Source organism: Aspergillus novofumigatus (genome assembly GCF_002847465.1).
Source record: "Aspergillus novofumigatus IBT 16806 chromosome Unknown P174scaffold_3, whole genome shotgun sequence".
NCBI classification, from domain to species: Eukaryota; Fungi; Ascomycota; class Eurotiomycetes; order Eurotiales; family Aspergillaceae; genus Aspergillus; species Aspergillus novofumigatus.
Window position 1 is genome coordinate 3,661,188 of NW_020194276.1, and position 24,528 is coordinate 3,685,715.

At 51.2% G+C, this 24,528-nt stretch overlaps 12 protein-coding genes across 12 annotated transcripts; 6 read left to right on the forward strand and 6 right to left on the reverse strand.

Annotated features, from left to right (window-relative positions):
- Nucleotides 1-187: 187 nt before the first annotated feature.
- P174DRAFT_440679 (translation initiation complex factor eIF1A) lies at nt 188-1,057 on the reverse strand. The gene has a single exon (XM_024827108.1). The coding sequence runs from the start codon at nt 626-628 to the stop codon at nt 299-301; it is 330 nt and encodes a 109-aa protein (XP_024684683.1). The 5' UTR covers nt 629-1,057; the 3' UTR covers nt 188-298.
- A 62-nt stretch (nt 1,058-1,119) lies between these two features.
- Nucleotides 1,120-2,244, forward strand: P174DRAFT_405297 (uncharacterized protein). Its single transcript, XM_024824063.1, has one exon. The coding sequence runs from the start codon at nt 1,492-1,494 to the stop codon at nt 2,065-2,067; it is 576 nt and encodes a 191-aa protein (XP_024684684.1). The 5' UTR covers nt 1,120-1,491; the 3' UTR covers nt 2,068-2,244.
- Nucleotides 2,245-2,352: 108 nt separating this feature from the next.
- Nucleotides 2,353-3,922, forward strand: P174DRAFT_511719 (putative chitin biosynthesis protein (Chs5); the record flags this gene model as incomplete). Its single annotated transcript, XM_024831812.1, has 3 exons — nt 2,353-2,534; nt 2,691-3,507; nt 3,645-3,922. The coding sequence occupies exons 1-3, from the start codon at nt 2,463-2,465 to the stop codon at nt 3,920-3,922; spliced, it is 1,167 nt and encodes a 388-aa protein (XP_024684685.1). The 5' UTR covers nt 2,353-2,462.
- A 262-nt stretch (nt 3,923-4,184) lies between these two features.
- Nucleotides 4,185-6,162, reverse strand: P174DRAFT_387998 (putative aspartate transaminase). The gene is made up of 3 exons (XM_024823384.1): nt 4,705-6,162; nt 4,532-4,637; nt 4,185-4,465 (listed from the first exon to the last, which is right to left on the reverse strand). The coding sequence occupies exons 1-3, from the start codon at nt 5,773-5,775 to the stop codon at nt 4,404-4,406; spliced, it is 1,239 nt and encodes a 412-aa protein (XP_024684686.1). The 5' UTR covers nt 5,776-6,162; the 3' UTR covers nt 4,185-4,403.
- Nucleotides 6,163-6,514: 352 nt separating this feature from the next.
- On the forward strand, nt 6,515-7,996 carry P174DRAFT_450403 (alpha/beta hydrolase). The gene is made up of 3 exons (XM_024828932.1): nt 6,515-7,248; nt 7,314-7,631; nt 7,686-7,996. The coding sequence occupies exons 1-3, from the start codon at nt 6,715-6,717 to the stop codon at nt 7,941-7,943; spliced, it is 1,110 nt and encodes a 369-aa protein (XP_024684687.1). The 5' UTR covers nt 6,515-6,714; the 3' UTR covers nt 7,944-7,996.
- Nucleotides 7,997-8,379: 383 nt separating this feature from the next.
- P174DRAFT_388004 (class II fumarate hydratase) lies at nt 8,380-10,507 on the forward strand (the record flags this gene model as incomplete). Its single annotated transcript, XM_024823385.1, has 6 exons — nt 8,380-8,637; nt 8,771-8,815; nt 8,873-8,910; nt 8,997-9,112; nt 9,175-10,192; nt 10,246-10,507. 6 exons carry the CDS (start codon nt 8,380-8,382, stop codon nt 10,430-10,432), a joined length of 1,662 nt encoding a protein of 553 aa, XP_024684688.1. The 3' UTR covers nt 10,433-10,507.
- A 358-nt stretch (nt 10,508-10,865) lies between these two features.
- On the forward strand, nt 10,866-12,279 carry gup1 (glucosamine 6-phosphate N-acetyltransferase). Its single transcript, XM_024827109.1, has 3 exons — nt 10,866-11,238; nt 11,262-11,666; nt 11,731-12,279. Exons 1-3 carry the CDS (start codon nt 11,185-11,187, stop codon nt 11,818-11,820), a joined length of 549 nt encoding a protein of 182 aa, XP_024684689.1. The 5' UTR covers nt 10,866-11,184; the 3' UTR covers nt 11,821-12,279.
- Nucleotides 12,280-12,863: 584 nt separating this feature from the next.
- P174DRAFT_419977 (40S ribosomal protein eS30) lies at nt 12,864-13,443 on the reverse strand (the record flags this gene model as incomplete). The annotated part of the gene is made up of 3 exons (XM_024824828.1): nt 12,864-12,887; nt 13,050-13,154; nt 13,384-13,443. 3 exons carry the CDS (start codon nt 13,441-13,443, stop codon nt 12,864-12,866), a joined length of 189 nt encoding a protein of 62 aa, XP_024684690.1.
- A 704-nt stretch (nt 13,444-14,147) lies between these two features.
- P174DRAFT_405310 (60S ribosomal protein eL24) lies at nt 14,148-15,348 on the reverse strand (the record flags this gene model as incomplete). The annotated part of the gene is made up of 3 exons (XM_024824064.1): nt 14,148-14,795; nt 15,008-15,151; nt 15,298-15,348. 3 exons carry the CDS (start codon nt 15,346-15,348, stop codon nt 14,508-14,510), a joined length of 483 nt encoding a protein of 160 aa, XP_024684691.1. The 3' UTR covers nt 14,148-14,507.
- A 504-nt stretch (nt 15,349-15,852) lies between these two features.
- On the reverse strand, nt 15,853-17,400 carry P174DRAFT_368475 (uncharacterized protein; the record flags this gene model as incomplete). The annotated part of the gene is made up of 5 exons (XM_024822228.1): nt 15,853-15,900; nt 15,978-16,361; nt 16,426-16,472; nt 16,523-16,657; nt 16,725-17,400. 5 exons carry the CDS (start codon nt 17,398-17,400, stop codon nt 15,853-15,855), a joined length of 1,290 nt encoding a protein of 429 aa, XP_024684692.1.
- A 540-nt stretch (nt 17,401-17,940) lies between these two features.
- P174DRAFT_511725 (E2 ubiquitin-conjugating protein UBC13) lies at nt 17,941-19,230 on the reverse strand. Its single transcript, XM_024831813.1, has 4 exons — nt 18,962-19,230; nt 18,810-18,898; nt 18,621-18,752; nt 17,941-18,569 (listed from the first exon to the last, which is right to left on the reverse strand). Exons 1-4 carry the CDS (start codon nt 19,012-19,014, stop codon nt 18,394-18,396), a joined length of 450 nt encoding a protein of 149 aa, XP_024684693.1. The 5' UTR covers nt 19,015-19,230; the 3' UTR covers nt 17,941-18,393.
- Nucleotides 19,231-19,454: 224 nt separating this feature from the next.
- Nucleotides 19,455-24,512, forward strand: P174DRAFT_405317 (Mtc5p). Its single transcript, XM_024824065.1, has 2 exons — nt 19,455-19,535; nt 19,595-24,512. The coding sequence occupies exon 2, from the start codon at nt 19,894-19,896 to the stop codon at nt 24,217-24,219; it is 4,326 nt and encodes a 1,441-aa protein (XP_024684694.1). The 5' UTR covers nt 19,455-19,535; nt 19,595-19,893; the 3' UTR covers nt 24,220-24,512.
- The last annotated feature ends 16 nt before the right edge of the window (nt 24,513-24,528 follow it).

Here is a 24,528-nt window from a genome sequence, read left to right on the forward strand (position 1 = left end):
ATTCCCCTATCAACCTTGACAGATGGGAACGGCACCGGGTGGCGCTTGAAGCGGTTTCGAACGCGAAGCGGGGAGGCACCGCCAACTCTGATCCTCCTCGGCGTCACCTTTTCGGGAAACAGGCGACACAAGAATAGAAAGAGCCCAGGCGTCGAACTTCCTCCCGTGCGCGGCAGCAACCGCTGGTCGCAAGGGAAAGAAGAATCGACAGAACCTCCCGGGGTCGGGAGAACAGAGTTGGCGGCAAAGGGGCCCCGGTGGGCTCTCGCAGGGTTGACTGCACAGGGATGAAGGGTATTTAGAGCTCGTCGACATCGATCTCCTTCTCGTCTTCAGACTCGCGGTCCTCGTCGAACTCGACGTTGTCCTCAAAGCCTTCGTGGCCATAGGTATCGGTTTCGTTGATCTTGGCGTGCTCGGGCAACTCGCCGTAGGCCTTGAGACTTCTGGCCTCGTCGGCGGTGTACTTCATGATAACGTCGCCCTTTTCGTCCTGGTAGTCACGCAGCGAGAGAAGGATGATGTCACCCTGGTTGATCCAGACCTTCTTCCTCAGCTTGCCTCGGATGTGTGCCAGTCGCTTTTCACCGTCGAAGCACATGGCCTCCAGTCGGCCGTTGCCGAGCATCTTCACGACCTGCGCATACTCCTGGCCTTCTTCCTTGAAGACGAGCTCACGCTTCTCGTTGTCGTTCTCGTTCTTTCCACGACGTCTGTTCTTACCACCCTGTAGACGAAAGTTAGCACCTGATCGGAAAATATCAAGAAATTCGTGGCAATATCAAAATCCAAGTCTTTTCTGTCATTTCATGAACCGCGGTGACCGCGTTTTGCGCAGCGCAGCCAAACGGGCTGATACGGCAAAATGACAGTGAAAAAATTTCGCGAGCGGGGTACTCTTTCGGGGGGAAACAGAGTAATAGCGACAACTTGCCTTTCCCTTGTTCTTGGGCATGGTGAGGACTCGCTATCCGCGCTGGCTTCTCCTCTTGATACGATGACAAGTAAGTTGGTAGAAATAGGAGTTCCTAGGGATCGAGCGAGGTGAAAGTGGGGGAGTGTCGAGTTGGGTGGAGAGAACCGCTGGGATCAAATTCGACGCAGTTCAATATATGGTGGGCAGTCACCGGGTGGCGTGGCGGCCTGAATTTTGCCTAAGGCTCGCCACACAGGTACTTGCCGATCGAGATCATTTGTGTACACCGCCTTTTGCATGGGCACTTGGACCTTTTTGTGGCAGAAAAAGAGCCACGGAATCAATGGAAGGACAACAATATCTGCAAGGAACCCGTATTGATGCTGATTCGAATTGTTTCCATGAGAAGTTGGACTCGTTGACGGCTAAGATAGTGCGTTTTACTCATACAAGTCACCTCTCATCATTGGATTTGCTGTCTTATGTGACTTAGCCTCAACGCTATATTGATGTGCCAACAGCCTGTGCCCCGATGATCGAGGCAAAGCCCAGAACCGGACCTATACCTTCTCATCATGATTGGACAGCCTGTACAAAGGAAGCTTGTCAAAGGCACAAGTCAGTTCTACATGCGCTATAACCCTAAGACAGTCCTACCACCAGTTGCCAGTCGATATATCCTCTCTGAGACACATCCCATCCGGCCCAAGATCCAACATCTGTACGCGGACCGGGATCCTAGAACACTGTGGTGGAGGGTGAATCCACAACCGCTGCAGTCGTTCAAGCGAGTGGTTCGTTCATGGGCTACGAGGCGAGTCCGGTTGGCGTTCCGACAGGCCCTGGCAGCACAAGGGTTCGACACCGACGGTAGAAGGTTGGTGTCAGAGACCTCGGGATCCGCTGCCATGAGATCACCAAAGGAAGGTCTCCAGGGTAGCCTCGAGATCGCTGTCCTACCGCAGAGTGTGAAGATGGGATACGACACTGTTCGGAAGGAGGTGGATTATCTCCTAAGAACGTTGCTGAGGCATTTGAGAGACGGCGAGAAGGAGACAAATACTTCTCGCAAGCGGGGCAAGATCATAAAAGGATGCCCACAAACACTAGTTAAGCATAATGGAACAATGGCAAGTCGCTCTGGGACGTGAAGCGAGTATGCGCTCTCGCTCACGGTGTATGAGACCGTAGGTATGCACTGGCATTACTGGGGCTTTGGCAGCACCCGATATTTTAAGAAAGACGTAAAATGAGGGAGATGCGAACCATGCGAGACAATAAAGACCTTCAACATTAAAGTCGTAATAATCAAGCTTGTTAAGTCCTTTAAAAATAGCATTCCCGACCCCAGTTCTGGGCCGCGCAGGCCGTGCCTTCTTGGCATGTTGACAAGTAAATTAATGGGGCTCGATCATCTCAATAATCAAGTCAACAACGGACAGGCATCCACCTCTGTTCCCCTTCTACCGCTGAATCTATCTGCTACTGCACGAGAATCAATTGCGCCATCCCTGATTGCTCCTGGTTTGCTGTCCTATTTCTCAAAATGTTGGTCTCCTTGACAGTAGGCAAGGTAGACGCAGGAGTCGCTGTGCTCTTGACGCAGGACAACCGACTCGTAAGCTCCCCCAGTCTCCCAGCATAATGATTGTCACCCGACTAGAACTTGCGCCTCTTCCACATCTCGAAATCCTGCCCTTGAGTCGCAAGATTATTGCCGCACTAGTAAGGGGCTGTTGGAAGATTCACAGTCGCTAATCCGGGCAATCTACAGATCGAATTCCCCTCCGTCCTTCTCCCGAACAACATCACATCCGGCAGCATTGTCGATATTACAGTATCGCGCAACCACGCCGCCGAAGCTGCGAGCACTTCTGCCTTCCAGGCGCTACAGAAGCGGATTCTCAACACCTACGGCGTGAAGACCCCCGCCCCGCCCGTCCTCCGGCTCCGTAACGCAACACAAACCTCCCTAGTCCTAGAGTGGGATCCAATCGACCTGGCCACCGCGTCCCTCAAGTCGCTTTCTCTCTACCGTAATGGCTCGAAAGCTGGCTCGATACCCAGGCCACTCGAGACGCGGAGCACCAAGATTAGCGGCCTCGCGATCGACACGGAATATTCCTTCCACCTCGTCCTGCGCACAACAGCCGGCACATACCAATCGGAGAAACTGACATGTCGGACACACAAGATGACCGACCTGTCCGGTATCACGGTTACCCCTGGCATCCTCCCCGAACAGCAGAAGGAGGCGCTCGCCGCGGCATTGGAACGTATCGGTGGCAAGATGATCGACACAGTGCGCATTGATACCACTCACTTTGTATGCACAGAAGGCAGAGGCCCGCTGTGGGAGAAAGCGGTGGAGATGAACATTCCCGTTGTGGTTCCGGAGTGGGTGGATGCCTGTGAAGCGGAAGGCACCATCGTTGGAGTCCGGGGCTACTACCTGAACGCAGACCCCAAGGCCAGACAGCTTGGCCCCATTCACGCCTCAACACATCAACATACCAGATCCTCCGTGTCAATGGCAACCAATGCGCCATCTCAGTCTCAGTCTCAATCTCAGCCCCAGTCCCAGTCCCAGAGTAGACTGAGCCTCCAGCCTCAACCTGCGCATCAGAGGGAATTGAGCGTCGGGGAGCCGCCCGTGACTCCCTTCCCCGGCGCGCATATGAGTGGCCAGCCTCGAGCGGATGAGAGAGAGGTCTCGTCGGATGAAGAGGACATGCCGCCGCCCCCTCCCCGAAGGATGATGCTGCAGAGGCTGCACCCACAGTGAACGGCAAGCCCGAGTCGACAAGCCCGGAGGAGGTTGCCTCTCCCGGAGACAAGGAGGAACAGAGTGAAAGTGACGAGAAACGCGACGAAGAGGATGAAGATGAAACCGCACACGAACAGGTTGAAGAAGAGCAGGAACAGGAAGAACCAACGACAAACGACAGTGACGTCAAGGGTAAGGGGAAGGAAGGCGAGGGGGACTTTAGCGAGATTTCTCTGTGATGACCGCGTTCTGCATCCCTGATGCTTCGTGCTGAACAGTGCCTGCGTCTGCTTAGTTGTCCCGTGCATTACTACACCATTGTGGCGAACAGCGCAAAGTCGACGGCACTTGATTCTGCATTCCACTTTCACTTCCGAATGTACGCTCTGCCATTATCTGATGCATTTTTACTTCGTTGTACAGTATATAGCCAATCTTAATGCCGTATGACTCACCCTACATCTGGCTATAAGGAAACCCAAGGTTCGCTTAAGCAGTACTCGTAAAGCTCGTTGACTCTATTCGTATCGTATCATACATGCTCCATGATTCTAAGTGTATGTAAAAACGGCAAATGCCACGAAATGCAAGATGTGATGTACTCCTAGTCACCGGGACCTCGAAACATCGCTCCGTCTATGTTTTAATCTCGTATCACGCCCAATTAATGCGATCGAACGGTATGGTGTAGTGGTTTTCTGCAGATGCGGGAATGCAAGACTAGACGTTCCGCACGACGTCGTCGATAGCCTGGGCGACGTAGGCGACGTTCTTTTTACTCACTGAGTAGCAAAGAGGTTAGTTGAATTCGGACTGGTGATGTACAGAAGGAATTGGAATTGTCTTACGGCCGCTGATGGAAGCTCTGCCGGACTTGAGCAGGTAGATGTGGTACTTGTCCTTGAGGGAATGAACCTGCGCGGGGGTAAGGCCGGTGTAGGAGAACATTCCATTCTAGATGAGTGGTTAGCCTTGTCTCTAAGCGACTGGTTGTGTGTCTGTTGAAGGGGGAAGGTAATACCTGTTCGATAATGTGTCTCCAGGAACCCGGGGTCTGCAGCCGCAGAAGCTCGTCATAGAGAGCCTTTCTCATTGAGCGGATCCGCGAGCTCATTACTTTGAGATCCTCGTGCCACTGTGCGGTGAGCTCCTCGTTCGTCAGGACCTTCTTGACGATGTTGCAACCCGCTGTAGGGCCCATGGAGTATTCGCCTCGGATCAAATGGCACAGATTAACAACGACGGTGTCGCGAAGACTGTCGCTGCCCTGGGGCAAGACGTAGTGGAAGGCGCCTACCCGCTGTCCGTAGAGCCCGAAGTTCTTGGAGAAGCTCTGCGCAACGCACATCTCCATGCTGGGCTTTTCGTTGAGGAAGTAGCGCACCGCCCAGGCGTCCTCCTCGAGGGACCCCGACGCGAAACCCTGGTAGGCAGAGTCGAAGAAGGGGAAGATCTTCTTGCGCTCGCAGAGGTCGGCGATGGCCTTCCATTGCTCCTTGTTGGGATCAAGGCCGGTGGGGTTATGTGCGCATGCGTGGAGGAGGATGACATCGCCTTGTTGCGCCTCGACTTCCAGGGTCGCCATCATGCCGTCGAAGTCGAAGGAGCGGGTCGCGGGGTTGTAGTAAGGGTAGGTCTTGCGGGGGACGCCTGCGAGTTCCCAGATGGTCATGTGGTTGGCCCAGGACGGGTTGGAGAGCCAGACGTTCTTGGGCTTCATGTGCCTTGCCAGGAACAGGGCTCCGAGGTGGTTTGCGCCAGTGCCTGCGACAGTCTGGACGGAACCAATGCGACTCTTGTGCTTCTCCGCTGCGTTCTTGCAGTCAAACCCGAACATTACGTCTCGAGCCAGCTCGAGGAAGGGAATGTCGCCTTCGATGGCGGTGTACTCGTGTCTGGTAAGGCTGTCTTCGGCGTGCAATTGCTTCTCGGCTTCGCGCACGCATGGAAGAGGCCATGGCTTGCCATCGTCCGTACGGTAGACGCCGACTCCCAGGCTGACCTTTTGCGGGAAAGGATCCGTGGCATATGCGCGATTCAAGGCGAAGATCTCATCCGGTGGGACGGGTGCCAGAGTACTGAGAACAGACATTGTGGCGGAAAATTAATTATTGGGATTTGCGCTAGAAGGAATTTGAGGTAATTTATCGTGTCTTTGCGACAATCGGTATATGCAAGACGGTAAGAAGGGGCCAGATGCGCGAGACGATGCAGACTGAAGTAAAAGAGTGACAAGAATGCGCAATTGAGCATAAATCGTCCGTTAGTGAATCTCTTCGCATAAATGTTCCAGGACCCCGATATCGCAGTCTTCGGTTTCCGCGGCTTTTCACCGCGTTTTTCCCTCCTCATGTTCCGCCTCTGCGTAAACTTAGCCGACGGCAATAGGATTTAGTACTCAAAAGTGGGTCCTTTCTTGATGACATGCTTTGCCATCACATAACTAGTACCATTCTAGCACCTGCAGATATAGACAAGGCTATCTCGGGATTCTTTGCGAGGATGCGATTGAAGATCAGACGCAGTTGGTAAATGGCCCCAGGTCGTGTGGGTGGCTTGAGTGCATCGTTAGTAAGGACTCACTGAATCTGTGACAAATGGAGACCATGATGAAACAGCTTCAGACCTTCAGCTTCAGTTCTAGTCTAGTAACTGAATGATTGATAGATGAAGAGCTTGGAATAGAATGAAGGCCAGTGGTAAGACACAGCAACTTTCAGCTGACCGGGAGCGATTCACCATATATATCCCCGTGAGGCAGACAGGGAATCTTAGTGGTTACCATGCTGAGAGTTGATATATGGAGATTGCCATCAAGCCATGGATAGATAGATAGACACAGAGCCCCGAGAGAACTAGATGAAATGATAAGCTGACTGTATAAAAGAGGGGTTGTGAGGGGGTTTGGAGAAGCCTCCCCTTCTCTGGTTTTTCACTCCTCTACCTTATGTCCTGGTTTGCTCCATAGCACACCTAAATACTATCACCACAATAGAACAAAAGGTACAAATATCAACATCGCTCTCCTACAATGACACACTCGTCATCAGCCGGAGACAAGGAGCTGCATGCTCTTCGACCGAAGACCATTCATCAACCTCTTCACAATGCTATCCCTCCCGAACTACTCCCTCGTTTCGACCCGGTCTACGTGGAATACTACAATAAATATAATGCTGGACGGCTACACACTCATGAGGTACCCATCGAAGACTTCCGTAGAAATCCCGCCAAGTACACCATCATCTATGGCCGCGCAGCCGGACCAGATGTGTTCCGCATCACTGAGCAGAAATGCCCCGTGAAGGGCGGAGAGATCACTGTCCGGATTTTTGAACCTGCTTCAGCGTCCGATGACCAGGGCAATCTAAAGAAAAGAGCAGCATATGTCAACTTCCATGGAGGCGGCTGGGTGTTTGGTGACCTCTCCGTCGATCATGATTTCTGCAAACGACTCGTACATGGCCTCGATGGACACTTGGTGGCTTTTGACGTCGATTACCGACTGGCACCTGAGCACAAGTACCCTATTGCTGTCGATGATTGCTGGACAGCATTCAACTGGGTTAGATCAATTCCTTCACTGCACAATAGTAAAGTTTGAGACCAGAGGCCTGACAGTCGGTTCAGATTAGATTGAAGAAAGCAGACGAACTCAACATCGATCCGGATCGGATGGCAGTCGGTGGCGTCTCTGCGGGAGGGCACCTGTCGGCCGTTCTTGCCCATCTCTGCCGTGATGCCAACATCCCGTTGCGCTTGCAATTATTGACTGTGCCAGCCTGTGACTTGCACAGTGTCTTCACGCCAGACGGACAGTTTGACAGTGAGAACTGCCCATACAAGTCATACCGGGAAATGAGATTTACGCCGGCGCTCCCAGCAGCACGAATGGCATACTTCCATAGGCATTTTCTTGGGAACCCTCGACCTCCCAGATCCGAGGAGGTAGGTATCCGCCCGGATACGATGTTTGTTTGGGGATGCTGACCAAGGAGTTAGGACTGGAAGATCTCTCCTATGCTGGCTCCTAATTTTGAAGATTTAGCACCTGCTTTGGTGTATACAGCGGAGATGGACCCTCTTCGGGATGAAGGCGAGGTTTATGCTGCCAAATTGAAGGATGCCGGAGTCCGTGTGGAACTGACCCGTGCTGCCGGAGCACCTCACATCTTTCCACTATTAGATGGAATTTTGGAGTCGGGGAGGGTGTATAACGAGAAGGTGATAGCCACGCTGCGGAGGGAGCTTTTGGTGTAGTCTAAGGACACTTTATCTTCAAGAGAATAAGATGTGCTATGATACTAGTGTTTATTATGACGCCAGTGTTGTTCACTTCCCCAGACAATTGAAGAAGAAGGATCATTGTTTATCCGACGATGATATTTACCATGCATTACCACTAAGACCCCCGAATCTATCGAATTTTGGGAAGATTGCCCAGTTGTATTGTGTTTCTGGAATACCGGACCGGGTGTTTTCGGCAGGGAAGCTCGGAAATTGTTCAGATAGCTCTCTTGAAGAAACAAAAGGGCAAAAAAAAAGCGGCCGGACGGAAACCGGCAGAAGCTCTGTTTTAATTGTCTCATTCTACTCGTCTTCTTCTTCCGCTCGCGCTCTTTGCTTCCCATTTTTACTCCTGTTAGCCTCACGGCATCCCAATTGAAGAAAATCAACAGCTTCGGCAGCAGCCAATATGCTGACTTCATCCACCAATTCGTCCCGAGCCGCGGTGCGCTCGATGGCCTCATTGACACATGCAGCGACTCGTACCACCTCGAAGAACGCCCCCGCAGCTGCCCGCAATGCTCTGGCTTTCGCTGCCCGCTCCCCCGCTTCGTTCAGTAGCCGTCGGGCGCTGAGCTCCAATACCCGTTCTCTCCTTCAATTCCCCCGCCTTCAGTCCATTCAATCCATCTCCAACAAGAGAGCTTTTGGCACAACTGTCAGGATGGTGAGTGTGCGGTCTTTTCCTGATGGAAGAAAAGCTGGCTTGACAGATTCGCGTTATTCATGTTGTCCGCAGGACTTTGCGATCGCGGCCAGTAGAATATTTGTGAATCATGGTGCTGATCATCTTCCTCTAGGCTTCTGCTACACGAACCGAATCCGATGCCTTCGGTGAAATTCAGGTGGGTGACAGACAGATCCTTTCCTCTGTTACAGGTTCTAACGCGGCTGTCTTCTAGGTCCCTGCGGACAAGTACTGGGGAGCCCAGACCCAGCGGTAAGCGACCAAGAAAAACGACATCCCAAACACCGGCCAGTGTCTGGCGAAGGGTTACCACAAATTGCTGATCGAGATGAGGATAGCTCCCTGACCAACTTCGACATCAACCAGCCCCAGGACCGCATGCCGGCGCCTGTGGTCAAGGCCTTCGGTATCCTGAAGGCTGCTGCTGCTGAGGTCAACATGCGCTATGGTCTTGGTAAGCTTTCTTCTTTTCGGCGAAAGACATTTCGTGGAGGAAAATGCTCATGCATGTTCTAGACCCCAAGATCGGTGAGGCCATCAAGCAGGCTGCCGGTGAGGTGGCCGAGGGCAAGTTGATGGACCATTTCCCTCTGGTTGTCTGGCAAACCGGTTCCGGCACCCAGTCCAACATGAACGCCAACGAGGTCATCTCAAACCGTGCCATTGAGATCCTTGGCGGTACCATGGGCACCAAGAAGCCCGTCCACCCCAACGACCACGTTAACATGTCCGCCTCTTCCAACGACTCTTTCCCCACTGCCATGCATATCGCTGCCGTCCTCGAGCTCGAGAGCACTCTGCTGCCTTCCCTGCGCAGTCTTCGCAACGCTCTCCAGAAGAAGGTCGAAAAGTTCGACAAGATCATCAAGATCGGTCGTACTCATCTGCAGGACGCCACCCCCCTGACTCTCGGCCAGGAGTTCTCTGGCTACGTCGCTCAGCTGGACCGCAACATCGAGCGCGTTGAGGCTTCCCTCCCCCACCTCCGCTACCTTGCCCAGGGTGGTACCGCCGTCGGAACTGGTCTGAACACCTTCAAGGGTTTCGCTGAGGGTATTGCTGAGGAGGTCACCAAGCTGACCGGCACGGAGTTCAAGACCGCCCCCAACAAGTTCGAGGTTCTTGCCGCCCACGACTCCATTGTTGAGGCCTCCGGCTCCCTCAACACCTTGGCTTGCTCTCTCTTCAAAATCGCCCAGGACATCCGTTACCTCGGATCTGGACCTCGCTGCGGTCTCGGAGAGCTGATTCTGCCCGAAAACGAGCCCGGTTCCTCGATCATGCCTGGCAAGGTCAACCCCACGCAGTGCGAGTCCCTTACCATGGTCTGCTCCCAGGTCATGGGCAACCACGTTGCGGCTACCGTTGGTGGCATGAACGGCCAGTTCGAACTGAACGTCTTCAAGCCTCTGATGATCCGCAACCTGCTGCACAGCGTGCGCATTCTCTCCGATGGCATGAAGAGCTTCGAGAAGCACCTTGTCGAAGGCCTCGAGGCTAACGAGCCCAGAATCAACACTCTCCTCCACGAGAGGTATGTCTACAATCCTTTGCAATCATTATATCTGAAGCGCTAACCTGTCCTAGTTTGATGCTTGTTACCTGCCTGAACCCCGTCATCGGTTACGACATGGCCTCTAAGGTCGCCAAGAACGCTCACAAGAAGGGCATCACCCTTAAGGAGAGTGCCATGGAGCTCAAGGCTCTGAGCGAGGAGGACTTTGATAAGCATGTTCGCCCCGAGCTGATGCTGAGCCCCAAGGAGAAGAAATAGAGGTATGAAAAGCTGTTTGGGTGGCCGGAGCTATGATTTAAGGTCTTGGTTATCTTAGAGCGCTGTAAGGTAGCGGTTCACTATATCTGTATTACTGAAAATCTATTGTACTATTTAGACCGATTGATTCCCCCTCTTTCGTAAATTTTCTCACAACTCGGACTCTCTTTACTGCTAGAATGAGTATTTCTGGCAGGCCTTGGGGCGCGCTTCGGGTGACAATTTATAGGACAAGCAGGACTCTGGTTTTTCTTGAAAAGCCGGTATCAACAAAATGGCCCAGAAAAATTCAGTGCTCTTGTCTACTCTTAAAAGAAGGGGAAAAAAGAATGTACAACCCGTCAGACGTGTAGTCTAGAGCTGAACAAACTTCGCCGTCGGGAGTATTTATAGTAGCAGAGTTGTCTCAGATGCTCCAAGCCTCAACCACGGACCGCCCTTTATTTATGCTCTTCCGCGCTGAGGAACTGACGACACCTGGCTACAACATTACTCTCATTCGTTTCAATTCCTGGGCTATCGTCGCAATTGCCGTCTCTGAAAAGTTCAATACACATCCCTTGTCTCGGTCACTCGTTAACTCCTTGGTACCTTACTCCCGAGTCCAAATACACCCCTCATAGTTCTCTAATCAACACCCCGCCCGAAGGTGGACAAAGTACAACAAATTATTCACCACCAGACTACCTCCTGACCTTCTCCTCCTCTCATCTATACTTAATTGCACCATCTCCGACAGAATCAAAACTAAAATGACCAACACAACCATTACTCCGACGACGACCACCGCCCCGGTCACCAAGTCCGTCGACACCCCACCATAGACGAGAACACCCCCCTCTTCTCCCCCTCGCTCATCTCCCCCGATGTCCTTGCCGTCCTTCCAGCAGACTACACCATCCGCCCGCTGTGTCGCTCCGACTACAAGAGAGGCTACCTCGACGTTCTCCGCGTGCTGACGACCGTCGGGGACGTCACCGAGGAGCAGTGGAACAGTCGGTACGAGTGGATCCGCGCCCGGAGCGACGAGTACTACCTGCTCGTTGTGTGCGATGGGGAGGACCGCATCGTCGGCACGGGGAGTCTGATCGTTGAGCGGAAGTTCATCCATTCGTTGGGTATGGTGGGGCATATTGAGGATATTGCGGTTGAGAAGGGGCAGCAGGGGAAGAAGTTGGGGTTGAGGATTATTCAGGCATTGGATTATGTTGCTGAGAAGGTGGGGTGTTATAAGGTATGTTTATCTTCTTCTTGGGTGCTGTGTTCCCGTCGGGATGGGGCTGACTCTGGACGGACAGACGATTCTCGATTGCTCGGAGGCGAATGAGGGGTTCTATATCAAGTGTGGGTTTAAGCGTGCTGGGTTGGAGATGGCGCACTATTACTGAGTGGAGTTGAGTTTCGAGATTGAGCTGGACAGTGTTATTAGATCCGTGGGCTAGATCCGTGGGCTTTGGGGTATTTCGGCGTTGATCTGTTTTATCTGAGGGTGGAACTGACATCAAGGATCTCACGGTGGCATGCTTGGTCGTCGTTGTTTCAGCGTCAACGATGAGCGTCGCTCTCGAACGGATTGATTGTGCTGTGCACCGATGAGACCGAATACGGATGCTCTGAGCCGTCCGAGCTAGAAGCGAATGCTTGGGATGCTGATCACGAAGTCATGGTATCACCGTGACGAACCGTTGAGAGGCACTTGGTCCTGGGCCCTACGTTTTTCTGTCATTCAGGTACATCATTTGTTAGAGTTGAACACCCGGATAGAGCTTCATTCAATATGCTAGACGAACTACTAGTATAATACAGCCTCGTTGTGAGAAGCACACCTATTAATAATTGGTTAGATGCAACAAGTCTGGCACTACAACTAGACTCAGGGCGACTTCGAAAAAACGTAGGGCATCAATTTACGACCGTAGAAGTAATACAACAAGCATAATCATGAAAGCGGAAAAGGAGCGAATCCGACGCAGTGAAAAGAGGTAGATTGATCGAGAAAGACCGCGACGTATCAATGACGGAATGCAGATATACCAATCCCGCCGCGAAACACAAGGCGCAGAAAGCCACTGCAGCCAGAAGCTGTGCACCATCATCCGTTGTTTGAGCATTTGATGGGGTTGATGCTTGACAAGATAAACATGTTTGCAAGAATGAAGAAGTTTTTTTGATTTCCCAAACAATGCTTTAACCCCATATGATGATCGTTGCAAGCCCATAATCTATTCATGAACCCAGTTTCCTTCCACTAGAGTCAGATTTGTCGTCCGTTGGTTGTTCCCGTAGAAGCACCATACTGATGGTAGGCCAGAATGTCACTTGTCCAGTATAACCGCCGACTAGATGATGATGGTGATTTATGTTCGATGATCGTCGTCGGATCCCCCTTTCTCATCACCTAATTTCCTCCGCCGGAAAAGACGCGGTCAACTTAAGAAGTGGGGTTGGGGTTCATCTGTAACGAAATCCCTGTCAGTCTGTGATGCCTTTTCTACGCCAAGGACCTCCTGCAAAAGCTACTGGCTAGACGGAGAACGGGTTCCTCTAAAGAACAAACCCCGAACTCCCCGCCAAGAGCATATGTGCATCCTTTGTATCGAGCTGGATTTCAACGTACCTTCCGCTTGCCACCGGTCATGGTAACGTTGACGAAACGGCGGGTGTACTTGAGGCGCTTCAGAGCACGGCCCTTGGGCTGCTTCTTCTTCTCTTGCTTCTCGACCTGTACAGTAGAACATAACCCATCAGCACTCCGATTCAGCCAATATCTCCCTGGAAAACCATCGGTTCATCGTATCGTCTTCGCATATATCTCCTCTGCCGTTTCTGCATGTCGGATCGCTGCAAAAATCTTCCCCCAAAATCCCTCCTCTTCGGTGGCGACGATGAACCCTTCCCAGCAGAAATGCGGAGATCAAAACTTCATTTAAGGAAGAACAAGAAGAACTCACCTTAGGAGTCGCAGACTTGACCTTACCCGCACGGGCGAGAGATCCGTGAACCTTACCCATGGCTGCTGGTGATGTGTAGCTTGTCGGATCGAGATGGTAAGTTGACTGAGGTTGAACTCTTTCGGGCTTCTCTGGAGCGGGTGGGATTCGATCGACTCTTGTGGGCAAAGCGCGCTAGGCTGTTCCGTAAGCGAGATGGCGACTCATGATTAGTCACCCCATCGTTTCTGCCTCAGGCAGCAAGGGCTTCCTACAGATCGCTATATGGATTGCGAGTTGACACCCAGCTAGCTCTGTTTTTGTAGTTTATAACGATACACTATTTGATATTCATGATCTGCTATGTCTATGTCAATTTCATCCATTCTATGCTTGCTGATGCTGTACGCAGATGCGGGTGGGAGTCTTCAGCCAATATGATTGCCTAAAAAGGAATAGGTTAGGTTTGAGCCCTACTCCATAATCAGCTAGCAGGCCATTTAGAATACTGTATTGTAATTACATTATGCCGCTACATCAAGATAAGCTAGCTGCACTGAGAGTCTGATATCACAATGGCAGGCACTCAGACCTATGATGCAACTGAAGTGCTCTCTCCTTCAGCCGATCAGGGTGTTAATCCTAGAGAGATCTGAAGAGTACAGAGTCAAGTACGATTTAAAACCTCCGAATATCGTCGCTCTCACCTGTGGCTGTGAAATACCTAGTACATCTAGGTACCCTCTCTACCACGTATCGCTGATAGGGCCATTTAGAAATAGTCTGACGCAGAGCAAAGTGTTCTGAATTTGTAGTAAATCGAAGGATGCTTTGAGTGTATGCAGAAGCAACGGGCTCCGGAGTTTACAAGCAGGAGAGGAGGTCTGTCAGAAAAAAAGAACAAGGGCTTCATTATAACATCCATTTTTCCATTCCTGGTAGTTACCATGGCGCGATAATGACAAAGCCTATCTGAACACCATGCGGGTTGTCTCATCCGCAAGAGCCCATCGCTCGCACGCCGATTTGTTGTTGTTAGGATTTTGCGAGGGAAACAAAATTCCAGCTCCGGAAACCTCCCAAAGTCCAGCCACAAGGATCCTCCTATCTACTCCCCAGCCCAAGCCGAACCGCCTTCAATCCGTTTAACGAGACTTGGCGGCGACCTTGGGAGCAGAACCCTTAGCACCCTGCTTGCTCTGGATGCGCTGAGCAGTGCCCTTGGCGGCGGTGGCGGCGTTCTTGGCCTTCTCAGCCTTCTTGCGGCTCTCGGAAGCGGCCTTCTTCTCCTTGGCCTCCTTGATAGCCTGCTGGCGGGCGGCGGCACGAGCCTCAGGGCGCATGCTGCGGCGCTCCTTGATCACATCAAGGGAGGCACCGACGATGGCACGCTGGTGCTTGACGACACGGCGGGTGCGCTTCTTGGCAACTTCCTGTTCATGGTGAAAAAACACCCTGTCAGCAATTGCTCTTCCACATCTTATATCGCGTCACTCGTGATTGTTCCAAGCCCCATTTGCCCACTCATTCAACGGCACTTCCATGCCTTTCCAACGTATAAAAGCTCCATTGCCCACTCTCCTGCTTCGAACCAATCACGAGATCTTCCACGACAAATCATTCAAAGGAAATCGATAGTACTGACTTCAGAGATACCCTTCTTGTGCTGACGGCGGTAGAGGACAGTCCAGGCTATCCGGCGAGGGTTCTTGCGCTGGAGGAACAGGGACTCGGACTTTCCATTCTGGAAGCGGAAGATCTTGCTGTCGCCACGGACGTACAGCTTACCCTATAATTTGCAAATCCAACACTATGTTAACCCATATCCAGAGAAGAAGTTTTGAGGGACTTTTTCATGAATCGGCGTTGCGCTCGTAGAGAATCGGGGCGGAAATTGCTGGATTATTTGAGGACTCCGGAAGGGACAAAACGCACCTTTCCAGGGTAGATCTTCTGACCGCTGAAAGAATCGTCGTAGGTACGCATCTTGAACGTTGGAGATGCGCAGCCGGTCGAGACGAGGTTTTGTCGGTTGGCGTTGGGTGGTAAAGTCGAATCGGTCGCTGCGGCGAGCTGTTCGTGAGACTGACACAATTGTGGTGCGGTGCGGAGCCTCGCTAAAGTGCGACACGTGACCTCGTCTGCCCTTGGGCGGCCGCCTTACAACTTCAAGTCTCCCATACCTCTACGGCGACTACGATAACATCAAAGAAGGGAATCACTGCAGGGGAATTGTTATATGTTGGCTCTTTATCTGTGCATCGTAATGTAGTTCATAATCCCTTTTTTGTCCTTTTTCTTTTTTCCACTTTTTTTTTTGGTTTTCCCCATCGTCCCCAATTATGATGCTCTCATACCAATGATGTCTCAAAAAGGAGCTCATCTCAATCGATGCTCGAGTGGCATGATAGCTAGAGACCAACTTTCCCTTGCAATTGAAGAATCTGCATTATCAGAGTGACTTTGCATCGAGTAGTCTCCATGACAGCATCAGTAATCATGCCAGTCGCACGCAGCCCAGGGATCTTCCTTGCAGTCCTACGCAGAGAAGGGGCTGTTAGCATTCATTCATTGTGCAATTGACAGGGCGAGAAAAGGAATATGTCACTGCTAACCTTGCACTGGACATCGCGGCATAGCTCGACCGGACAGATACCCCAGCAGTCGGCGCAGACATACCGTCCGCAGCCTCCGGGCGTGGTGCACAGAGAGTAAGTGCTCGCCTCCAAGACGCTGTTGCCCAGTCTCTGTATGAGCTTAAGGATCTGGTTTGCGGCTTCAGCATGTTCAGAGGTGGAGTCTGCCTTGGCAGCGGTGCGGCGAGCAACGTCGAAGACGCAGCATGCTTTGTCGCAGACTGGGCAGTCTCCGAAGCACTTGATGCATTTCGTGTTCTTTGTGTCCCATTTTTCGGCATTCTGCGGAGCCTTTCCAGACTTGGTATCCTCGTCCGACTGTCCCTGGAATATGTTCTTCACGATGTGGCGGATTGCTTCGAGCTGTCACTGTGTTAGCTATCTCGAACCATCACGAACAAGTTGACAGGATAGCCACAGCTCTTACTCTTTTCTCGACAATGCTTCTCGGGTCCTGGTCGCTTGCAGCTTCGCCTTAACTGGTCAGCAAAATCCACTCTAGTCCTCAGACACCTTGTGCTCACCAGATTCGTCCTCACGAGATTCGTCATCACCAAATCCGACTTCGGTACTCCTGGCCTTGGGGGAAATACCGGGACTGGAGTCGCTGTTTGCGTTGCTCTTCTCTCCCGAGGTTTCGAGATCAAGGAATACATAGTCTGTTCATGTCTTGAATCAGCATTCTGCTCATTGAAAGACTAAACCGAGAAATCCAATAGCTCTTACCACCAGGGGATCTGAGGCATTTGACGACCTTTGGCTGCGCAGTAGAGATAGCAGCAGGCTTTCCCTCTCTTTTCAGGCCCTCAGTAATCTTGATCTTCTCGAGGTCTCCTTCAAGAGGTGTTGCGGTATCTCCTCCAGCCAGATCTTTATCAGTCGCCGTAACTGAGGCAGAGCGGACAGAGCGGACACAGCGAGTTTTTGCTCCACTGGCTGCGGAGGTGGACTGGGTTTGCCAACTCTTTCTGTCCATGCTGCTGACTTTCTTGACAGATTCACCAGTCATCGTTCTGCTGAACTTTCTTCTGAAAGAACTTTCCTTTGGGGATGCTTTTGGCACTGCAGGTAGATCAAATGCGGGATACGTAACGGAGCGAGACGAGATTCTGCTCTCAGTCTCGAAGGAGCGAGACCTTCTGAGTTTGAGCTGTTCCCCTGAATTCTTGAGATGGCTAACAACGAAACTATGAGCGGGAGAAGATACGACGCGGGTTTTTGTCTGCAAATACCTGACACAAGTATCCAAAGCACGAGCAACACGACTCTTGGGGACGATGAAACTGTCAGTGAGAGGGAAGTATTCGCTTTGTTTTTTTTGGTACTTTAGCCTCTCGGCGTTCAGCTTTTTTTCACGCTGCTTCTGAGCCTTGCGATCAGCAGCGTGAGGGTCCGGACTCATGGTCAAATGCGCAGTGTCAGTATCGACGAAAGACAGTCCTTTAAGAGAGACACGTCTGAGTATCAAGCTGCCAATTTTTCCCACAATCTCTATGATTGGTATTCAGAAGCTCACAATATCAAGGTCTTAATGAAGAAGCTTCCAAACACAGTAGACTACAAAGGCTTGTGAAGCAATCTGAGGCTATACCATTTCACAACAGCATTTCGGATATAAGTTGTTTTCTATCCGGCCAACAGAGGGAAGTGAATGTTCTATAGTACCTACAGGGTAGCCAGCAGTGGCAGAAACTCAGGGCCTTTTATTCACAAGGTCTTCATCTGGATCAGCTTTCAAAGTCCCTGACAATCAAACTATTTTTCATCATCTGGTGTTGGTTTCTCAGGCTTTGTGCACCTATGCCATATACATGACTTTGATGATTATCCTGCCTTGTACTGTAATCTCACTTCTGACAGCTCTAAGGTTATGCCGCTACATATCATTGCGAATAATTAGGACATCGCTGCCTTTCTCAGCTAACTGGAGACTCGCTCGACAATTCGCTTAAGTACGTGTTGTATCCGACCCTCAGGACAGAGACAAAAAGTGGTAAATAGTCGGAAGAGAAGCCACAAGCAGTAGCTAGAACTCGATACTCGCTAAGTGATCATTTTGGGGGCCGATAGTTCTATATAGGAAGGTCTAGGCAGCATGGGGTTGTGAGATGACAGACATGCCAAAGTGTAAGTCAGCAGCTTGAAGCCGGAAATTCCACAAGTCATAGCCACAAAATCGCGCTGCTTTTCAGCAAGAGAGGAAGTAGAAACAACGAAACGGAGAGTACACCAAGGAGACTCGTCCCGCGTGAAAGGCATAGCGTATGTTATACGGCATGGTTGGAACCACAGGAGAGCCACCAGGGCTTGGGCTTGCGTGATATTTCTTCATGGTCACATAACAGCAGTCTCGCTCATATTCGTCGTAGCAAAATTGACTGAGGTGTCCCAGAATCTAAGTCATTGCATGAGTTCTCGTCCATTCCTTTGCAGTTTGTATCGCAGCTTGCTCATCCTCCTTCCAACGCTGTGCAACATCATTGGCGAGCGGGTCATCGGGGTTAGGAGCTCCAAGCAAGGCCTGGATTGAGAGGAGAATCGTGCGGATCTGTAGAGCAGGGGACCAGTTGTCTGATATATTATTAGCTTGTGCGCTATTCCCAAAGAAACAGAACGACGTACTCTTCAAAACATCCAAGCAAATGCGCCCAAGGCGGTCAATGTTGGGATGGTAGATCTTGGTCAAGAAACGGATCTTTGGCGGGGTCATAGGATAATCCTCCGGCAGAAAGAGCTCTAGACGAAAAATGCCACCTGTTATACTATTAGAAACCCGCTATTTGCCCACAATGTTCTCTAACGGCGTCAAACCTTCGTACGGCGACTGAGCAGGTCCGTGGATCGACACGTCAAAGTATCGAAGGTTGTCTTCATGAGGCACAGCATTGATACCGGGGACCCTTGAGAGAAAAAAGCGTCAGTTGATGATAACTTATTCTTTCCGGAGATAACTTGTAACTCACGGCTCTGCCATGAGGCGTTCGGTCTCCTTCACAATTCGCTTTGGAAGGGCCATGATGAACCACCAAAAAGGAAAAGCTTATCGCGATCCGAGTTTCCGCTCTTTCTGATATCCAAGGTAAGGTTGACAGGTCTACTGGACTTCAGTTTTATTTCTCTAGAAGGCTGATAAAGAGAGAAATTTGGGTTAAGACCCAGGAAATGTGCAAAGAGCCAGGGATGAAGTGACCAAAACACCAAGGAATCAGATAGGTACTTGCGTCGGAGTATCATCCAGTAGAAGAAATTAGAAACCGACGTAACCGTCAGAGGGGCATTTACCTGCCGAGGCGTGACCGCCTTCTCTATTAGACGTCTCCCTGTTGATCTGCCACGGTACTCCATAAAGACAACCTGAGCAGTTCCTTGCTTAGTCATTATTATATGGCACTGCTAAGTTAGTTATCTCCACAACCCTGAATAATTGCGGAGATAAGGAAGGAGTTGGGCCCTGCACTCTGCATTATTCTGCACAGAGCTACAGGCTAAATACTTGTCATGCTGCAGGCCCTCGCTTGCACTCACATGAAATTTAAGGTACGTGAGATACTCTTATTATAAAGTGCAGACACATGCTCACAGCGAATTGACCACAGCCCAGCAGCTGAGGAAGTCGCGAACACCAACCAGTTTACGAACAACTCTCGAGCAAGTGGGCCTCAGATAATGCGCGCAATAAATGGTCTCATACAGTCATATCTCCCATAATCAGTTGATGGCCAATTGCCAAGTTCTTCCGAGATGAGAGCACCTCAGATCTCCCTACCGCTCATCCTGTCCTCGTGCGATCTTTTAATTTCTACTTCTAGCTCACGTCCGAGGTGGACGCGAGACTGTACGGTTTAGGAAGCGCTTTGGAACGACCAATCTCTCCGGGGTTGCAGCAATAATCGACATGATGGAGCCCAGGCCCTTGGCTTCGGCCTTCGAAAGTCCCACTTTCGGGGAAGACAGTTCGTTTCATGTGGAGCAGCCCGTCGGATCCATGTCCATATCTCCATGTGGAAGAGACGTTGTGTTGGCTTCGAAGGAAGGCCTGCATGTCATTGACCTGGATTCCCCGTATTCTCCTCCTCGGTATCTTCCTCATCACACGCCATGGGAAGTCGCAGACGTTCAGTGGTCCCCGTTCGCTGCGCGGGACTATTGGGTGGTGAGCACTTCCAACCAGAAGGCCTTGGTATGGAATCTGGCAATGCAGACTGGGGAGAATTCTATCGAACATGTCCTGCACGCTCATACGCGAGCTATCACGGATATCAATTTCTCCGCTCACCATCCCGACCTTCTGGCAACGTGTGCGGTAGACAGTTTTGTTCATTGCTGGGATCTGCGAACCCCTTCCAAGCCCGCCATCTCATTCTCTGACTGGTTTGCTGGTGCAACGCAAGTCAAATGGAACAGACAGGACCCAAATGTTATCGCCAGTTCTCATGACAAATTTCTTCGAATATGGGATACGAGAATGGGAGCCTACCCGATTAAATCCATTGAGGCTCATGATACTAAGATCTATGGGGTGGACTGGAACAGAGTCAGGCCAGGGGCTTTGGTAACATGTTCATTGGATAAAACAATCAAATTTTGGGACTACACGGTAGACGACGAAGTACCCGAGAAGGTCATAACCACTCCATTCCCAGTATGGCGGGCACGCAATACCCCGTTCGGATGGGGAGTCTTGGCAATGCCACAGAGGGGCAACAGCGACCTTCATCTATATAGTCGCAGGTCAGGCGACGGTACTAATCTCACAGAGAACCTTCCACTGGTCCACAGTTTTCCGGGACATAAAGGCCAAGTGAAGGAATTCCTTTGGAGAGCACGTGGAGGTGTGGCGGATGGAATCGATTACAGGGAGTTTCAGCTTGTGTCGTGGGGCACTGATAGGGAACTTCGTCTACACCGAGTGGATCCCGATATTCTCCAACGTGTTGGCTACGAGAGAGGGAAGTCTTTCGTTTCCACGTTGAACGTCACACGGCAAGGCGCTGTCTACAAGACTTTCCGCGACGGAAATGGCGACGACGTATATGGCGAACCCGATTCTGTTCTATCACCCAACCCTAAGCTTGCTGGTGGTACCGGTATTAATACAATATCTGTTCCTTACTCCCGTCCGTGGACTCAAGGAGGCAACGCAGACTCTAGAGTTGGCATGCAAAGAAGGTCGAACTTCCGGGCGGATACAAACCCTATATCGTGGATGCGTGGTGTGAAGATCTCGGGATGGGATATTGAAACCCTGGGAGACGAGATAACACACGTCGGGGAGAAGTTCACCAAGGTTGCTTTTGAATCGGTGGACGTTAGACAACGGAAAGCAACAATATCGCTGCATGGGCCATGGGGTGCAGAGGGGGATTCTCTGTTTCTCAAAGTGGACATCAAATTCCCAGCTGACTATCCCAAGACTTCAATGCCGACTTTCAGTGTGCAGCGGACTGCCGCTGTTACTGACCAGCTTGCTGATAAGCTGATAAGCGAGCTGAGAACGATCGCGGAAACCTATCTGTCTCATAAGAGAGGCTGTCTCGAAGGGGTTGTCCGTTACCTTTTAGGGGAAAGCACCCTAGAAGAGAGCATAGCTCACATACTGGGCGAGACAGCCGAGACAATCAAGTCTCCTATAAATGGCGATCTAGGAGACGACGAATCCAGCGATGAAGATGAAGTGGGAATGTCCCAGAGTCAAGAACTGGGCATGAGTTCTGAGCTACTTCGTCCGGTTAACAATGCGAATGTCATGGTTCCCGTGGCCAAGGCATGCGGTGCGCTCTGGGCCAATGATGGCCGACTAGTGTGTTTCTTTCCTAATAAGAAGGACAAGTCATCAAACTTGATTGAGAATTTGGGACTCAAAGAGATGTCGAGACTATCAAGAGCGGATAAAGTCTTTGAAGGATTTGGTCGTATCCAAACAAGCTCCCCGGGACCGAAAATCAGTGGCACACTGGCGAGCACGGACGATGGTACCTCGGAATATTCCGATGATTCTGATGCTGAGACTTCAAGTTCGTCTGGTTCGTCTGACATGTTGTCAGGCTTGCAAGCACGATTCCCAACATCTCAGACATGGCGCAGCGCTGGAAGTTTGGGTATCTATCGGCCCAGGTCCACCGACCACTCGCAGCGATCAACGGCTGGGGCGATGACTGCGAAGTCGTCCGATTCTGCGCAAAATATAATATCTATACATGATTTCAGCGATCTGTTACCAGCAAAGCGTAAATTGGCCCGAAGATATCGCATCTGTGGCAAGGTCACTGATGTATGTGCTCACAATGCTTCGGCAGCCCTGGATCTGGGCTATCACGAACTATCTCGGATCTGGGAACTGGTCAAGTTGATTTTGCAAAACCAAAATGATTCACTGTCTCCGACGCGCTCAGAGATGATGGAACGACCCTCGGGTATACAGCGGAAGGATAGTGCAGTGGATTTGAGCTTCGATCAGAATAATCAGGAGCAAAGCCGTAAGGAGTCAGCAAACAGCGCCACTCAATGGGGAGATCACCCCTATGGTGGCCGTTGGCTGATACCGTCTCTGATTGATCATTTCGAAAGGATTGGTGACGTGCAGATGATTGCAATGCTCTCCTGCGTCCTTCAACAGCCAAAAAGCGAAGAGATCTCAAAGGAAGCAACCCAGAATAACGAACCGGTATCAAATGGGATGGGGCAGCAATCATTTCCTATGGATATCTTTCCTACTCAGGCAGCTACCCAGAACAAGTCGCAGGCAGTGACGCCCCTTGCATCCACACCGAAAGAAGGCCACCCGACACCGATCACCCAAAGCTCCGGGCGATCATCTTCCGAGATCTGGCGTGCGGACTCTACGCCGCCATATTCAACTGGCACCACTCCGCCGTTAGCATCTCGCGTAGGTGCGCTAAATGCAGAAAGGAAGACTGTGAGCCACTATGTTTCGATAGCCGCTTCTCCCGATCAGCAGTCCCAGCCACGCAGCGGGTCAGGATTTGGTTCCGCCCTGGCGTCTTCCTTCTCGCGGTCTTTCACCTTTGGCCCTTCGTCAGCCTCCCCCACTGCAGTTCCCTCAGGCCAGAAAAAGCAAAGTCCTAGTGGCAGTCTGATTACCAGTGCTTTTGCTGGCAAGCCTGCGACGGCAGTTCCCGACTATCTCACACCCTCAGCTGCGCTTACATCTCAAACTCACTCTGACACCGACAGTGAGAGGCCTCAACAGAATCCGAAGCCGCAGGCAAAATTCAAGGTTGTCTTGAAGAATCAGGATGAGTTTGACGGCGGAAGAAGCAGCCAGACCCCGATGCTTGATCCGCATAAAGAAGGGCTGTACAAACCCTACCGCAGGGCGTACGCTCATTTGCTTTCGATCTGGGGACTTCCAGTTCAGCACAGCGAAGTACTCAAGATTGGCACAGCTGGGGGTCGCTCCGATGAACTACGCTCGCGGAAAAGGAGCCACAACAACATGGAGTCGTCATTGATCGTTTCGAATCGCAGCCACGAGGACGCTCGACTTATAGATGTCGGCAGGGAAGATCAGGGGCTTGGCCTTCAGCGGCACTGCATCAAATGCGGCCAAGCTCTTCAGATGTCTATCTTCGCGCCTACCGCTATTGAGGAAAACGTCAAGAACCACCTGAACATGAGTCCTGTAACTATTACCTGCCAGAATTGCAAACCCCACCGACCACTGTTTCTCAAGCTTCCTTGTGTGATATGCGGCGAAGTGGTTGAAGGAATGCTTGTCCCATGCCTAAGGTGCGGCCACGTTACCTGCTTTGACTGTCATAGGAGTTGGTTCTCGGTGTCTCTATCTGCGACACAGCGGGAAAATGACATCCCAACAAACGGGATTGATGAGGAGCAAGAACTTCAGCTTTGTCCTAGCGGCTGCGGGTGTCATTGCTCTGAGCATATTGGCACTGATATCCCGACACCGTTGGAACCGTCAACTCCAGCGCATGAGAGGGATGTTTCACCAACAAGCACCCGTCTCAAACGGTCTGAGCTGCCAGCACGACCGAGCGAGTTGTCACCTGGTGTGGGCCAGCATGAAGATGATCTCCTTGGACCTTGGCAAGAATCACCATTTGCATCCCTCGCTCGCGGACTCGGAGGAGGTCTCAGTCGAGGTCTTCGTGCGAAAGAAGATCGGCGAAGACTGAGACCCTCCAGCACCGCGTTCATTCCGAAAAAGTCATCGATGAACCAAGTGGAGAAGGTGACATGACTTCGATTGGTCACTGCATGAGCTCTGTGAATTATTTCTGTTGCTTCATACATATATACCCCTGAATTATGACGTATAGGGCCATCCCTTTTATTCCCATATGCATATTATAGGCGTGGAGGTTCCGAGTTTTGGCACTTTACATTACCAATTCGTGCGGCTGCGCTAGTTTCTTTTCTGCTTTACTATGCACGATATACAAAACGAGCACGACATGCAGGGTTGATTCATGGCCCCATTGAATATCACGGAGTTATCAAAACTATTTTTTACTCACATATCATGTAAAGTATCGACCCTATTTAACAA

Excerpts from the sequence above, each read along its gene's own strand:
- P174DRAFT_440679 (XM_024827108.1), bottom strand. The coding sequence starts at position 628 with ATGCTCGGCAACGGCCGACTGGAGGCCATGTGCTTCGACGGTGAAAAG.
- P174DRAFT_405297 (XM_024824063.1), top strand. The coding sequence starts at position 1,492 with ATGATTGGACAGCCTGTACAAAGGAAGCTTGTCAAAGGCACAAGTCAG.
- P174DRAFT_387998 (XM_024823384.1), bottom strand. The coding sequence starts at position 5,775 with ATGTCTGTTCTCAGTACTCTGGCACCCGTCCCACCGGATGAGATCTTC. Across the intron at positions 4,638-4,704 it reads GGAGACACATTATCGAACAG|AATGGAATGTTCTCCTACAC; the intron begins GTATTACCTTCC and ends CCACTCATCTAG. Across the intron at positions 4,466-4,531 it reads CAGAGCTTCCATCAGCGGCC|TGAGTAAAAAGAACGTCGCC; the intron begins GTAAGACAATTC and ends TTTGCTACTCAG.
- P174DRAFT_450403 (XM_024828932.1), top strand. The coding sequence starts at position 6,715 with ATGACACACTCGTCATCAGCCGGAGACAAGGAGCTGCATGCTCTTCGA. Across the intron at positions 7,249-7,313 it reads GCTGGACAGCATTCAACTGG|ATTAGATTGAAGAAAGCAGA; the intron begins GTTAGATCAATT and ends CAGTCGGTTCAG. Across the intron at positions 7,632-7,685 it reads GACCTCCCAGATCCGAGGAG|GACTGGAAGATCTCTCCTAT; the intron begins GTAGGTATCCGC and ends CCAAGGAGTTAG.
- gup1 (XM_024827109.1), top strand. The coding sequence starts at position 11,185 with ATGACCAACACAACCATTACTCCGACGACGACCACCGCCCCGGTCACC. Across the intron at positions 11,667-11,730 it reads AGAAGGTGGGGTGTTATAAG|ACGATTCTCGATTGCTCGGA; the intron begins GTATGTTTATCT and ends CTGGACGGACAG.
- P174DRAFT_511725 (XM_024831813.1), bottom strand. The coding sequence starts at position 19,014 with ATGGCCCTTCCAAAGCGAATTGTGAAGGAGACCGAACGCCTCATGGCA. Across the intron at positions 18,899-18,961 it reads GAACGCCTCATGGCAGAGCC|GGTCCCCGGTATCAATGCTG; the intron begins GTGAGTTACAAG and ends TTTTCTCTCAAG. Across the intron at positions 18,570-18,620 it reads TTGCTTGGATGTTTTGAAGA|ACAACTGGTCCCCTGCTCTA; the intron begins GTACGTCGTTCT and ends ATAATATATCAG.
- P174DRAFT_405317 (XM_024824065.1), top strand. The coding sequence starts at position 19,894 with ATGATGGAGCCCAGGCCCTTGGCTTCGGCCTTCGAAAGTCCCACTTTC.